Raw genomic sequence first — 15,869 nt, 5'->3', positions numbered from 1 at the left:
GCTGGTTTCTTATGTCTCTAACAGGTCCTTATCTGTAAGGCTAGGACATTAATGTTTTACGTGAGATCATCCATCTCAACTAAAATATTTTAGGGGGACTTGAATTTGTTCACCCAGGGTACCCCCCTCTCTTGATATTCAATGCAGACTGTATTCAACTATGTTTCCATCCTGCATCCTGCAGGTGAATGAAGCCACAAAACAAGTGAACAAACATGTTACAGTTTATCAGAGCTGCTGGGTCCATTTAGGGTTGATTAACTGCCCGAGTGGAAGAAGTTGAAAAATTACCATCATTGAGAGAGTATTAATGGTTCTCTAATAAATCTAACCAAAGCACGGCCTCCTCAATCCAACTCTTCCACACACAGCAGATTAGACGTGCAAATACTCTGGTTTTTCACTTGAGATGCTTGAGTTTAGACATTTAAAAGACACAATTCCTGCTTTGATATACCAGAGAATTCCAGCTGTATGACTCCACTCTCATGTAGCGTGTCTCCGCACTTGTCCTGGTGGAAGAGGGTGACTCCACCTTTCTCCAGTAAGAACTCCAACCGGCCAAACAAATGATCTCGCCTGGTGAAAGTGTTCAAAGTGTGAGAGTCCTCCAAGGGGTCGAACAAGTCTTCTGTTTCTGCTGGAAAAATATTAAACGTTTACATTATTTTAAACAGAAGATTGTTTCACAAGACATGTGTGCACTACCACAACTAGAGTTTACATACAGATGAAAAATAGATGTAAAACTGTTCGCAGCTGGCATTTGTCAAAGGTACCACGATCGCCTAGCTCACCAAGAATATTCCAAGAGGATGGACTTTGCAGGAGTTCTTGTGGCCTATCTGGATCCTGGGACTCTCCATACCAGCCCCCCCAGCCTGGGAACCACGATTGTAGGTACTGGATCATTCCTGAACTCCCGCTCTTTGGAACAGATGTTGTAGATGAACACGTCTGGGGCTCACTGCTGGGCTCACGTGCATTCTGACAGAGGTGACACGGAAATAAGATGACTGGAACGTTCACAACGATCAATGACCGTCTGAGGAGTGATGGCTGCATTTCTTGTAGGCTGACTAGTTTAAGGGTGGGGGTGATTAATGACAACACAATATCTGAAAGGCATTTACGTAAGGCTGGGAAATGACACAATAATGTGTTTTTTGTTTAAAATGAATAAAACCTGAGAATACCTCTGCGATTACTTCCTGCTTTCGAAACCACTCATGGACAACTTCTCTGAGAAGCTGCAGCTCTTCAAAAGTCTGCTCCTCCTCAACCCGCTCCAGCTCACTCTAGATGAAAAAGTCCAGGGAAATGTTCTCAGAAGAATATAATCTTGAAAGATCAGTACAGTACAAATTAACTGCCTTCCTATCCATGCACTTGGACAGACAACAAGAGTGAATCTAAGAAGATAATGAGGTTAATGTGTTTTAGCTGGAAACAAATCCAACAATTTCACACACTTTTCATGCCATCACTGTTCAGCTAAGCAGGATTGTATACAAAAATATCTTTCTTATCTATAGAAAATGGTACAGATGTGGGCAACAGGAGTATCTGTTAAGGGATCTAGCCATCATTCAAAAATACTCAACACTGTGTACTTTTGGCAGTTTTTATTAGTAATAGATTTTTTCTTTTCATATTAGCAACATGTTATACTGAATGCTTATTATTCATCTCGTCTTTCTCTTACTGAAGTACCTCTTCCTGAGGACTCAGTGGAACTCCTTTGAGTCTTCTGAAGTAGAGGCTGGTGTAGGTTAGGGAGTCCCGGGCGCGCTGCAGGGCAAAGTCCCAACTGCCTCGCCGCCGTTGCTCGTTTATGTCACTCAGGTTGGCTTGGATGGCAAACATCCACCACTGTCGGCAGCTGCATGATTTCAAAGGTTTATTAAACAACAACCCGAGTATTAAAATACAGTACAGCATGTTATCAAGTCTACTGGTAAAGGAAAAAACAGACATTATTTTGACCCGTAGCAGAGCGGGGAGAATGTGACTGAACACTTGGGTTACTGACTGTTCTGAGCAGCGGGGTTACGGTAGCTGAACTCAGGAGAGACTTTAGAGTGTGGAAAACTAATCCGAGGAAATAAAGAGGAAATTCCATGGCCAAATGGTAAATGGCCTGCATTTGTATAGTGCTTTTCTAGTCCCTGAGGACCCCAAAGCGCTTCACACTACATTCAGTCATTCACACACACATTCACACACTGGCGATGGCAAGCTACATTGTAGCCACAGCTGCCCTGGGGCGCACTGACAGAGGCGAGGCTGCCGGACACTGGCGCCACCGGGCCCTCTGACCACCACCAGTAGGCAAACATGGGGTTAGTATCTTGCCCAAGGATATTTGGCATGCAGCCAGGAGGCAGCCTGGGATCGAACCACCGACCTTCTGATTAGTGGCTGACCTGCTCTGCCACCTGAGCTACAGCCACCCAAATAGTTTCAGGTCTGAGCAGCAGAGCTGAGGAGAGGCAGCTGCAGACTGAGGCGGAGCAGAGTGGATGCTGGATCAGAGGCTGGAAGTTTGGTGATCAGTGTTTGTGTGTCTGCATGTAGCTACGGGCCAGGCAGATACACAGTAAACCACAGGTGGAGAAAAGAACTTGTAGGCATTCGTGTGCTGTGGGGGCAAATTTGATTTGAGTGTACACCTTCAAGATATACCTTCAAATCAAGCTATCAAGAATCACATCTATGTTTTATCATCGAACAAAGTGTCCTTCACCAAAGAAGCAAAACATGAAAGAAAGGGACAACGTGACCAGCATAGGGATAAAGTAATCCGATTACAAAGGTTCATGTTTTTGTCATAAAAAACTAATTTCACCTCCTGATTTCCTATTCGCAAATATCAACTTTTTAAGAGAAAGTAATAGTTTATAACTCAAAAGCTAAAATGTCTTTGGTTACAGTCGCTAGTGTTATGGAGTTCAATCAAGAGAGGTAAGAAAACGGAATTCAGTTGACTGCAGTCTGCAATCTACTGACATCCAGCAGTGAGATCTTCCACACTGTACCTTTAAGTGTGAACTTACTTTCCTGAAATAGGTACTTTTGGTCTCCACTTTCTGTAAAACATCTCCCTTTCCCTGCGATCCAGCTCTTTAAGGAAGGCCATGATCTGCTGGTACTGCACCTAAGAGGCAAGACACACAGACAACAAACATCATCCAAAATTCTAGCCTTGGTCTGTGAAAGCTCTAGATTAGGTTCAGTTCCTAAGGATACAAGGAATGCTTCAATGGAAAATCCATACATCCATTTTCTACTGGTGATCAGGGGTCAGATTGTGGGGCAAGTAGCCTGAGCAGAGAAGCCCAGACTTCCCTCACCTAGTCCACCTCTTCCAGCTCATCCAGTGGGACACTGAGACGTACCCAAGCCAGCCAAGAAATGCATTCTCTCCAGTGAGTCCTGGGTCTGCCCTGGGGCCTCCTCCCTGTAGGACACCTAGGAGCCGTCTAGTAGGTATCCTAGTCAGACCCCCCCTGAACTACCTCAACTGGCTCATTTCGAGGTGAAGGAGCAGCGGCTCTTGTCTAAGGAAGAACCCAGCTACCCAGAAACTCATTTCTGCCGCTTGTATCCATGATCTCATTGGTCACTACTCATAGCTTGGCGCCACAGGTGAGGAATGCAGATTGACCAGTAGCTCAGCTCTTTTATGCTCAGCTGTTTCCTCACCAGAACAGATCTGTACAGCCCCAATCCATCTGTCAATCTCACGCTTTGCTCTCTCTTCACTAGCGAACAAGACCCCGATACCTCCTTCACCTGGGGTTCTAACTTTTCCTTGATCCTTTTCCAGCTGAGAGCCATGGTTTCAGACTTAAGAGGTGCTGATTCTCATTTCCACCACTTCAAGCTCAGCCTCAAATCACTCCGCTAAAAGCTGGAGGTCACTACCTGGCCATGCCTAGATTTTCTGTATATAAAAACTATGAAAAATCAGTGACAAAGGGTAGCTCTAGATGATCCCCTTAGTTCGAGCACATCCTCTGGTCCCTCTTCTGAAACAGGGGAACCACCTACCCAGTATGCCAATCCAGAGGTATCGCTCAAGACAACGTTGCAGAAACGTGTCAGCCAGGACAGCCCTACAACATCCAGAGCCTTCAGGAACTTTTAGGGCAAATCTTATCCATCCCAGGAGCCCACTGTACAGTTGTTTACCTACATCAGTTATCTCAGCCCCAGTTATGGGCAGACACTGCTTCAATCATACATCCCCACAGCATGACTGTGGGATTATGGAGATCCTCAAATTATTCCTTGGGGATATGAAACCCTCACATATATAATTTTACGAAAACAGTTGTCACTGTTTAAAAAAAGAGGGCATTAGGTTTTCATACAGACCTGTGAAAGGCGTAAAGACATAGACTCCAGCTGAACCTGGCCTTCGATTCGTGGGGTGTGTCGGGACCTCAAAGGCTCCTTGGAGGTGTTTCTTCGGAGCAGCACAGAGGCACACACCGGCTCAAAGATGTACTGATGCTCACGGCTTTGCATACACTGGCTCATAGCATCCTGTTAGTTAGAAAAACAATTAGCCTACTCATATGGGGTATCTCTTTTGAGAAAATTTTACTTTTGATCTATCTTTGTATAATCACAGATCAGAATCCAAGAGGATTTCTAACTGGTGGACTATAAAAAGAGGGGTGGCAAAGTAAAAGAAAATCATGAACCCTTGATTCTCACAGTATAACAATCAGGTGGACCTGTGATGCTGTGGGCATCATCTGGGTCCCTAGAGGACTATGGTCATCAGAATAAACGTCTTTTGAATGTGTTGTAATGCTATGGAAATTATAGTTATTTGATACAACCCAAACACGTTTCATCATCATCAAAACAAAAGAGTGAATGTATTTTGGAAGATTGTTGTTCATTCTATCAGCGTTTTAGTGAACTGAATTTTAAAGACAAGCCATCCAGGTGGTCTTCAGAACTGAGCTGTAATACTCCAGTGATTTGCCACCAAGTTCACCTTATGACTGACCTGGATCTGGTTAATGGGCAGCTTTCCCAGCATTTCACACTCAGTGTCCCAGTAGACACTGAAGTCTTCGATCTCCAACTGCTTTTGTCTGAAGAGCTTCTGGACCTGCAAAAGAAAACCACCACTAACCTCAAATCCAAAGACCAAACCAAGTCCTTAATTAATAAAAGGAGCAGTTTACCCTCTAACCTCTTTTGTAAATGTGATGCACATCTGATATTAACTGACTGATTGACTGATGTCATTTTAGGGCATGTCTCAGGGTTAGCTGACAGATTAACAGACTGATGGCTCTTAATGGAAGTGTTTGATAATGCTTCTAATTTTCCACAGAAAAAAATGAATAGGCACACAGAATCTCTTTTTGTGATACTCTGCTGCTCATCAGTAATACTTAATACTTAAATAGTTAACAGTATTTAGTGCTTTCAAGGGAAATTTTGCATTAATGTAACACAGCATTAAGGAGGATGACTTGTGATTAGGCATCTGCACGTCTAGTTGACTAGCCGACTAATTGTCAGTGTTGTCACTGGTCGGTAACTAGGGGTGGGGGAAAAAATCGATACTGTGTAGTATCATGATATTTTGTTTGCTAATAATGTATCGATACAGGGACAGCAGAAATCGATATTTTGTTACACAAAAGGTTCTTGTGCTCTGACTTCAGAGCATGTTGATCCTTTTTCTGAGCAAGAATCCTGACATTCCTTCACTGTCCAAATGTGTTTAACTTATTTTTGGCAGCAATAAACATGACTGTTTACTTATTTTAATTTAAGACATGTTTTATTTTAATTACGTTTAAAACTTTTTTATTTAATGTAAAATTATATTTTGTTTTAATTTACTTTCAAATTCTTCAGTTGCTGAATGGGCTGCATAGTTTTCATAAATTGCATAGTTCAGAATAGCTATAATTGTACCAGATGGTTGCATTCAGTTAAGTTGGACTAGACTGTAATACAAACCGTTCAGTTTGTCAACAATAAAACTGACTGAAATGAGAGAAAGACTGAGTGCGAGACTTTGATATCAGATAAAATGAATATTGATAAAGTTTACCTTTATGTACAGAATCTGAATATCGCAAAATATTTTTTAAAAATTGCAATAATATCGTATCGTGCGTTAAGTATTGTGATAATATCGTATCGTGGGATGTATGGTGATTCCCACCTCTATCGGTAACAGACATAATAGTCTTTTAATCTAATAGTTCAAATTTGAATTGATGCCCAATGCCGGTAAGTTATTGTCCTAAATATTAGGCAGACATCTGCCACGAGATGGCACACTGTTGTTGAAAAATGGCGTAAATCTGTTAATCTAGGCCTGTTGTTTTTGCTAACCCTATCAGACTGAGATCACGGATATACCCGGAAATTAACTTTCTCCAAAAGGTGGGTTAGGAGTTCAATCATTCAGCAGGGTTTCAGAGTAGAGCCACTACTCATCCTGGATCGAAATGAGACACCTAAGGCCGTCACCTCCCGGGTAAGGTGCTTCGGCCAGGTATGGCCTACCGAAAGGAGGTCCAGGGGTAGACCCAGGACAAGATGGAGAGATTACATCTATCAGCCGGCCTGCGAATAGCTCGACGTTTCCCTGGATAAGCTAGAGGAGTTGGCGAGAGAGATGTCTGGGCTTTCCTGCTGCCATGCGGCCCGACTTCAGATAAGCGGAAGAAAATAGTTGGATGATTTATTGATTTATTATTTTAGATTTTAACCTACATGGAAGTGGTTGTCATGAATTTTCAAACCGCATGAATCATAATGCACGGCATAATGCTCCACTCTTTTCAGTTGCAATTTAATTGATCACATTTTAGTAATACCAAGTGATATCTTTTATAGTAACATGTTGGTTTATTTTAATTGTTTTTCGTCTGCTACTTAACGGTGCAAAACCTCATGTCGTGCATTATCAACATTACGCTGTGTGTAATGTTGCCACCAACATGATTTATTATTAAGAATGTCCTTAATAGTTTAAAATGCCTTTGTTATTAGTTTTTGACATTTTCCATTAAACGGTTCTCAGATGTAACTGAGTATATATAATAAAGCAGTAATATCTTAGTGTTTCTTAGTTTCAGACTAGTCACCAGGAACATCCCTGTGTAATGACTGCCCATTTCATGAAAGAGGCTGAGAATGATCAGAACAAGAATAGATGACATATTAATCCACATCAGTTAAACTTTCTAATACAAATATATATGTTTACACTATAAGCTAAAGACCCTACAATAATACAGAGAAAACCCCAACTATGGGGTGATAACCTTCTATGAAAAAGCACTTGGTGACAGTGGGAAGGAGAAACTTCCTTTTATCAGGAAGAAACCTCCACCAGAACCAGGCTCAGACAAAGGCAGCCATCTGTCATGACTGGTTGGGGTGAGTTGGTTATGGTGCTGTAGGAAGATGAGAAGAACGTCTTATGGTAATGTTTTTTTGTTGTTCTTGTTTTCAGACAAACACAGGTAATTTCCTTCTTGTCTTTTCAATTTCCTTAGTTCTCATTCATTGCTACAGCTGCTGTTTGTAACCGCAAAATGTCATGATGGCTGCCAGTCCAAACTGAGAGTAGCAATAGTATGAGATGCAATAAGTTTACAGGTCTGGGCTAAGCTATAAAGTGAAAATGTCAATACATAAATCAGTATGCAATGGAAGAACTTGTTTACAATGATGCACACAGTGTTTTTGAACTGCTTTGATCAGAAAATCTTTATGTAGCAATAACTAGTCTTACAAGAAGAACAGAAAACAAATGGACTACTGTATCATCTGTTCTCATGAATATAACAAATGATTGGATTTTATGAAATCAACTAACACTTACCAATTCCCTGGAAGGGTTCTGAGCACATATATTTTTGATGCAAACACCAAAGGAAAAGTGCTTCTCTGGGTTGGAAAAGTCATCCTCAAATCGTAGATGCACATTTTGGATCTTCAGCTAGACATATAAAAAAAACATCATTTAGTCACAGTTCAATCTGTAACTCAAGGTCAGACAATGAGAACTACCTTAGTACCAAAGAGTTAAGATAACTTTTTAATGAAGCAAACCAGCTGTGTCGTTGTTCATAAATGAAGAAATTCAAAGTCTGCAGTAAATGTGACCCTGAGAGAATTGTGCCTGATGTGTGTATTCTGTGTAGTTTGTAACCCATTCATTCACATGTCAGGTGTTCTCAACAGGCCAAAATGACCCTCTGGTCACTGCCTGCTCCTTGTTCAAAAAAGATCACAAGCTGACTGCACACGCATGCACGTTTCTATTTTCAGAGACTTTTCAGGAAGATTTCTTTTAAAAGCTGCTTCATGGAAGAGAGGAGGTTATTTATTTATTTTTAACTGCTGAAGACAAAACCACCGCTGAGATCTACTGTGAGGGCAAAACATAAAATGGACCAAATTCTGTTTATCCGTTGGGCTGTTTGTAATAATTATTTATATTATTATTTGTTTTTGATATAATCTCAACTGGTATCTCATGTCTTACCTCAATATTTTCCACAATTCTGGTGACTAATGAGGCAGTCACAGAGTACCAGTACGACTCTCCTGTCTGTTCACACTCATTCTGAAAGAGCCAAAGACATACGAAAAATACATTAAAGATAACTGTGCTTAGTAGAAAAGCCAGACATCATAAAATCACTGTATGAGATAAAAGCGATTCCTGTGACTTCTGGATGGACAGACGAACAGACAACTTGTCATGTCATGAGCTCGTCTGGATATAAGACAGAAAATAATTTTATCACAATCAAAAATAATAGTTAGGTGAGATAACCTTAAATTGTTTAGGCGAGAACTGATGCAGTGGCCTGCATCTACAATTTACAACGGTGTTTTCACTGTGTGGCAAAGTTCATTAGTAACCAGACAATTAAATGGCAAGACAAACTTATTGTTACATTGTTATTTTTTATTTCCACCATTTCTGGGAAAAAAACAAAACACTTTTGATCTACTTACTTTGAATTTGTCCTCGAGAGCTTTGAGGAGGCGTTTTTTGCGTTCTCTCTCCTCGTCTATGTCCCTCTCCCTATCATACTCCTGCAACTGGGCAGGGCCAACAATCAGGTTGAGCTGGGACATGGAGATGACCCATGGGTCACTGTGAGGCCGGTAGAAAGGGATCTGGAGAGTGATCTTTCCAATGAAGCCTAGTAAAAGAAACAGAACAAGTACTTTTTAAATTCATGTCTGTTAATCATGCATTGCAAGGCTTGAAATGGCTTTTAAACTCCCTACTGAGTAATCACTCAGTAACACAAAAAGAACCTGACACATAAGGCACTGCAGTGCTGTGGAAGTTTATTTTGTTGCACTTTGTTCACCACAGCTTTTCCCACTATTTGAGAAGGTCCAACGGAAAGCCATGATTGGACGATGGAGACCAGCAATGCTGGTTAGCCTCCCCTGACACCACCGCTGAACCCACTGCTCCAACCATCCCCAGCTGAGCCAGAAACCACAACCCACCAAAGACTCCTTACAGCATTTGTGCTTATTCCACTTGACTGCAGCAACACCTTTCAAAAACAGTTGCAACAAAAATTATTCACACTGTGTTGTACAACCTCTTCTTTTACCAAAATGCTGTAATGCTTTGAAACTGAAGAGAGTAATTGCTGCAGTTTTGAATCCAAAAGGTATCCTTTGTCATATTTTTTGCCGCCACCCTTTAAAGCCTGAATCATGAAATAACTGCAAACTGGAAAAATAGAGACTTAGCGGGGCTGCATTTTGATGCTATGTCATCTTAAATCGGTCATGTGATTTGGATTTAAGATAAGATAAGATAAGATAAGATAAGATAAGATAAGATAAGATAAGATAAGATAAGATAACCTTTATTAGTCCCACACGTGGGAAATTTTTTTTGTCACAGCAGGAAGTGGACAGTGCAAAAGTTATGAGGCAAAAATTAGAATACAATAAGAATAAATACAGTACACAACTGTACAGAATAGAATAAAATAAAATACTATATACAGTAGAATAAAATAAAATAAATATACAATAAGATAAAAATAGAATACAAATACAAATACTATATACAACTGAGTAAAAATACAACGATGACAGAAAGGATTATTGCACTTGGTATTATTGCATATGTATGGATGTGTGTGCTTGATCAGTTAAAGTCTTTATTATGGAGTCTGACAGCAGTGGGGAGGAAAGACCTGCGAAATCTCTCCGTCCCACACCGTGGGTGCCGCAGTCTCCCACTGAAGGAGCTGCTCAGTGCTGTCACAGTCTGCTGCATGGGGTGGGAGATGTTGTCCAACAGGGATGACAGCTTAGCCGCCGTTCTCCTGTCACTCACCACCTCCACTGGGTCCAGAGGGCATCCTAGAACAGAGCTGGCCCTTCGGATCACCCTGTTCAGTCTCTTCCTGTCCCCAGCAGAGATGCTGCCGCCCCAGCAGACCACACCATAAAAGATAGCAGAAGCCACAACAATTTGTTGGCGTGTCTGTCGTCCCCAGAGGGTTAAAGGAGCTTCGCAAGTTACTAAGCATCAAGTCTATTCGAACCAGCGTCTACCATCTGCTGAGGCATTGGTGGAGCAGCTGAATAACACCTTGAAGTTCATGCTTTGTAAGTTCATTCACAGGGATGAACGCAATTAGAATCCTGGTTAGACTCTCCCTTTGAGTTACTGTTCGCTCAGAGTGTTGGATCTGGTTAAAAAAAACTGGGAGAAAAGTCCAAGCCCAGCTAAGAACGAAATTCAATACGTTCTGGACCTGAGAGCTGAACTTCACACATTGGTGAGGTTATCTCACGAAAATCCGCTCCAGGCTCAGGAATGTCAGCGCAGACAATTTTCACTCATTGCTCCCTTCATTCAGCTCAAAGTTACTCGCCAAGTGACAATGGCCCTTTGTTGTCATACAGCCAGTAGGGGATGTTCACTATGCAACGGTACGGTTGGATAGTGGGGGTGCCACACAAATATATCACCTCAACCTCCTGAAAGAATGGAGAGAGGCTAAATCACCTCTCTGGTGAGCCTGGTTAAAGAGATCGGTTGGGACTGGAAGTGCCTAATTCACCCATTCCATCCTTGCCTCATTGTGACAAGCGTATCACACAGGCCCAGACAGCAGATGTTGCTGCTGGACTGGGCTAGATGGCTTCCCGGCCGGTCAGAAGGTATGTAGCAGGGTACGGTCGGCATAACACCCCACTGTTAGAAAGGCAATGATAGAGAAAAACTTGTTTGACCTAACAGAGAAAGTCCTATCAGACAAATAGGAAAAAAATAATTTAATGCAGAGCCAAAGATATCCACTACAGCCTTAAGCATGTTAGGTAAGAATTTATGGTAAACAGTATCAATGACTGATACTGTAGAAAAAAAATCCAGAGCAGTTCCCTGCATCGAAAGCTATCAAAAGATAACTATAGACCTCCAAAAGTCGAGTACTGCTTTTGAAAATCCCACTGAAAAGGGTGAAAAACCTGCCATTTGCATAATAAAGATCTGAACTGACTTTCCAACTTTTTAAAAATAATTTCCTAACAAAGGGCAAATTCAAAATATGGCAACAATTGCCAATAGAGCATGGCATCAGGATTACGTTTCTTTAGTTCTATATGACACTACTTGGATTACAAACACAACACAAAAGGCTTCTGGTACCAAATAAATGTGGAAGGAAATATTGATACAGAGATATATTATATCCACTGCCTCTTTTGATACACTGATGCCCAAAATCAATTGTTTTATGAAAACATGTAGGCACTCTGAAAATATTCTGTAGCCAGTCTGACAAACTACTTGGTTGACTGCTGGTGATTTCACTTAGCAAATAAGTGACTAGTAGTTCTGTGTATTCATACAGATACAGATCTGTTTAAACAAAGTAGTTGTCTCTACACTATGTGCAGATATCAGTGAATGTGTTTCACCTGCTTTGACTTCGAATGGTAAGTCAAACTCTCGAAGGGCATCCTTCCTCAGAGGGAGGTTCTCTAACTCCACCGCACCTGAGGAATAACAACAAACAGATAAACACCATGTTTACTAGGGCTGCTGCACACTCCTTTAAAAGTGTCTGAATTCAGATTGACCTTGACAGTTTTTACACTGTCTTTAAATGATTTTCCAAGCACACTCCCTTTGACCACACACAGTTAACATTGAGCTGCAGATCATTAAAACAGCAGCAGATCAAACCACTATTAGTCCACCGGCATAGCAGAGGTGTGCCAATCTTCATCCCCCTGAAATAAATTTTACTTAGAACTAATATTCATAAACTGGTTAAAGTGGAGTGGCAGCCATCTAGTACAACAGACTAGGGTGAGAGGAAAATGGACAAAGACAACAAGAAGAAACACAAGCAAATATGAAAGAAGTGAAGTTACTCGCCTGTACAATTTCAGCATGTGTAATTACCTTTCAGAAGAGCAATGGAAAGTTGATCTGTATTTAGGTTGCTAACATATTTTCCTAGGTATGTGTTCAGCACCCAGGCAACAAGGCCCTCCAACATCCTGATGGCTCGGGGGTGATGAGAGCCACCCGCGGTGGGAGAAAATTGTGATGATGAAAGATTGACCCTCTTGATTGCAGGTCTTACGAGGGAGCCGTTAAATGTCTAATAAACATAGCAAACAAATTTCTTTTAACCATTTGCATAATGTTCCTACAAAATTCTAGTAAATTGCTACAAGTCAGATACAGATAGATGACAGCTTAAAGAAATCAAGCTGTAGTGGTTCAGAGATAGCACTTGTACTCTAAAATGAAACATTTTGTCTTAATGGGACTGGTTTCGTGTGGGATTTCAACTACTTGGTCAATAGGGCACACACTGAATTGTACGAGAATGAAAATTGTGTGATTCATATGCTATAACCTTCACAATCATCATACCACTACTATGGGAGATTTTTGCCTGAGGGGTCAGAAAATGCTCTCCAACACCACCATTAAAACATTAAAGTATGGTGTCTGTTGGAGCAATTATGTTTAGCCCTCCTGTAAGATCCAAGGACTGAAGCTACTCTATCAGCATGTGGTGGCTGAACACTTTACTAACACAGGTTTTCCATGAAATGCCCTTTAACGTGTCACTTGTGCAGTGCCCCACTAAGAGACCCGAAATTCGTTTCGTAATCACACATATTTATTTATAAGCAACTGCGGTGCGGTTTTGGGGGTGTAGGCTTGCTGTTCTTTAGCCAAATGTAGCAGCCAGGCTGTGATAACCTTCTCTGCAAACTGGTATCCTCACAAATCAGCGGTTTTGCAGCTGGTTTCATCACCGAAATACTCACGGCAGGCACCAGGCTAAAGCTATCCAATCACGTGTCGTCAGAAACGGCTACTATTAATGAAGCAACGACATAGTCATATATATGGGATTAGCGGCAATGTTTTGATTTATCCAGTGTTAGCACAGAAGGACTAACTGGAAATTCCTCAACTGGAAAGTCAGCAGTTAGCTATCATATGCGTGTTACAACAAACATCGGTCAAATGTTACTCTCACGGACAGCAGTGCCACTGACTCACCGCCAAAGACGACAGCTGCCTTATCGATCCATCCTTGAGTTCTTGTCAGTACCAGCCTATTGCCACTATCAGTGGGTGGCCATGTCATGTCAGAGCACTCAGGACAGGACTTTAGAAACATTTAGCGGGACAGCAACAGCAACCCAAGGTAGTCAAATATGTTCCGGCATTAAGGAAGGGGCACTAGCTAAATAAGGGAAAAAGTGAAACTGAAAGCGGACTTATTGACAAGCGTTATTCGTCAAAAGAGAGCACCCAAGTCGAGATGGCTGTAGTGACGGGTGATAGCAAGGTAGCCAGTATGCTAAATGCTAAATCTAGCATGTTACAGAGCTCACAACCCGCTAATCTAATAAGCAACTGATGGCAACACTGCTGAGCTTCTCAAAATAAAAAAACAACAACCTGTAACTGTCGTATTTCAATGCGTTAGAGTTATGTGTCGCTACATTGTAAATAACACACTTCCGAATAATGTCGAACTTCACGTATACTTCCTGTCACATGACAAAAACAATTCTTCTCGTGTGGCGTTGATGAACCACGGGGAAAATGAATGATACTAATATCTCGTCGCAAAACTAATTTCGATAAACAAGTATTTGTTAATGATGTACAGCCAAAAAAACTAATCTTCGTACAGCACACTTGTTCCCGTATTTCGTTGATATTAGCTGTCATTTAAAGTGTTGGCGTATAAAAAATGTAAATCCCGTGTGCTGTCATTAACAAAGGAAAGAGACCATAAACACAACACGAGCACTTCCGGTACTAGGTAAGTTGGCAATACTGGAGTAATACCTGAACTTCCGGTTCATATCGTAAGAAAGAAATATGCTTTATGCAACAGTCTGTGTAATCCCGTGTGCAGGAATATAAAAACATAGTTAAACACAAGCATCCGCACATGACGACGTGTTTTCACATACGAAATCGTTTCTACCTCATAACTTCCGTTTATATCTTTCAACGTAAAAGTCCTCCTGAAGGCAATAAAACAACTTGTACATTAATAATTACACGGAATCAGATAGTACTGATAAAGCACGTGTGAAGAAAAAATAAAACACAAACAAAAAAATAAATAAAGTACACAAACTGATTCATGGAGGGGTTCTGAAGCCTGTACAAGTGATTCTTGTTCGTGGCAGATACTTGAACCACCAGAAGGGACTTCCCAGGGTACCTGTCCCTCCTCTACGGAAAATATGTGAGGGCTACCTCGGTGCCCTGGATCCCATCATAGAAGAGTATGAGTTAAAGCAAGCAAAACAGATGGTGGAGACGTTTATGAAAGGAGGAGGTGTTGGAGAGGAACTGCAGAGAAACCTGGTGAGGAAAGCATGCAACACTGACAACTGGGTGAGCTCATTTACTGCCACTAAAAGAGAGATCCAAGTTGCAGTGAGCGGACATAGGGAACTGACTGATAATGAAAGAAAGTATGGAAATTCCAACTCGTGATCATGCTATAGGGAAGGAAGAAGATGGAATTACATAGGTCTGCACAAGGATTGCATATCGTGGATAGACAGGTGGGATACCCCCCGAAATAAATCGCACATCATACTTTATAGATGGCATATAGATTCGGAACTGATAACCATTCTGATTGAAAAGATGAAGTGAATCTTTATTGGCCTTATGAATTCACAATGTTGCATTAAACAGTAAAATGAAACACTGTTGCAGCAAATGTGTTGATATTAATCCAAAAGAGAACTTGTTTTTTGTTAATTGCAAGTGGGGGTTTGAGGGATGCAAGTGAAATTTATATAAGTCTGTTTTTCTGCTCACTGTGCTCCAGGTGCTGCCATCAGTTTCTAATCTGACAGCTGCTCATCAGTGTTAAAACATTTTATGTTTAAATGCATTGGGTTAAAGTTTACTCTGTTTCAAGTCTGACATTGTCCCACAGCCTGATTTGGAAACTAGTTTATCGCCAACAAAGTGTGATACATTTTATTGAGTGAATGCAATTCCCGAGCAGTGGCAAAGGTAGGATTTTGTCTAGAAGTAATCACACATTAATCATTACATTTTTTGTTTATGAGCAGTTTTAGTTTTTAGTCCAATAAAATACCATTCTTTAAGTGAGCTGTGGTACTGCATTCAATGAATTTAAAAATCTTTTAAAAATAACTCTCAGGTGAGAAGTTGTTTTTTGTGCACAACATATTACCAGAGGCTTTGTGCAGATACTTGCAAAGAGCCAAAGTTGTTTTACAAGCATAATGCGGTTGTTTCTGTTCTGGATATAGTATACACTTTGCCATCA

At 41.0% G+C, this 15,869-nt stretch overlaps 1 protein-coding gene across 5 annotated transcripts in view; it reads right to left on the bottom strand.

Moving 5' to 3' along the window:
- vps13d (vacuolar protein sorting 13 homolog D) overlaps positions 1-14,116 on the bottom strand; it is a 72,847-nt gene extending 58,731 nt beyond the window's left edge. For 2 of the 5 annotated variants that reach the window (XM_014410378.4, XM_014410382.4), the window contains exons 1-13: positions 13,592-14,115; positions 12,470-12,671; positions 11,980-12,057; positions 9,025-9,215; positions 8,546-8,626; positions 7,880-7,996; positions 5,027-5,131; positions 4,381-4,551; positions 3,057-3,157; positions 1,714-1,882; positions 1,197-1,298; positions 798-987; positions 458-640 (exon numbers count right to left, since the gene is read on the bottom strand). In XM_014410378.4, the coding sequence (XP_014265864.1) occupies positions 458-640; positions 798-987; positions 1,197-1,298; positions 1,714-1,882; positions 3,057-3,157; positions 4,381-4,551; positions 5,027-5,131; positions 7,880-7,996; positions 8,546-8,626; positions 9,025-9,215; positions 11,980-12,057; positions 12,470-12,566 (1,585 nt within the window). In that variant the 5' untranslated portion in view covers positions 12,567-12,671; positions 13,592-14,115. Of the gene's footprint in view, positions 1-457; positions 641-797; positions 988-1,196; positions 1,299-1,713; positions 1,883-3,056; positions 3,158-4,380; positions 4,552-5,026; positions 5,132-7,879; positions 7,997-8,545; positions 8,627-9,024; positions 9,216-11,979; positions 12,058-12,469; positions 12,672-13,591 lie in introns of all 5 variants that reach the window. The other 3 variants (XM_014410380.4, XM_014410381.4, XM_014410379.4) reach the window with 3 other exon arrangements.
- Between the last annotated feature and the right edge of the window lie 1,753 nt (positions 14,117-15,869).

The sequence above is a fragment of the Maylandia zebra genome, linkage group LG20, assembly GCF_041146795.1.
Source record: "Maylandia zebra isolate NMK-2024a linkage group LG20, Mzebra_GT3a, whole genome shotgun sequence".
Classification (NCBI taxonomy): domain Eukaryota; kingdom Metazoa; phylum Chordata; class Actinopteri; order Cichliformes; family Cichlidae; genus Maylandia; species Maylandia zebra.
Note: the sequence above shows the minus strand (reverse complement) of the source record. Positions and strands in the feature narration are given on the sequence as shown.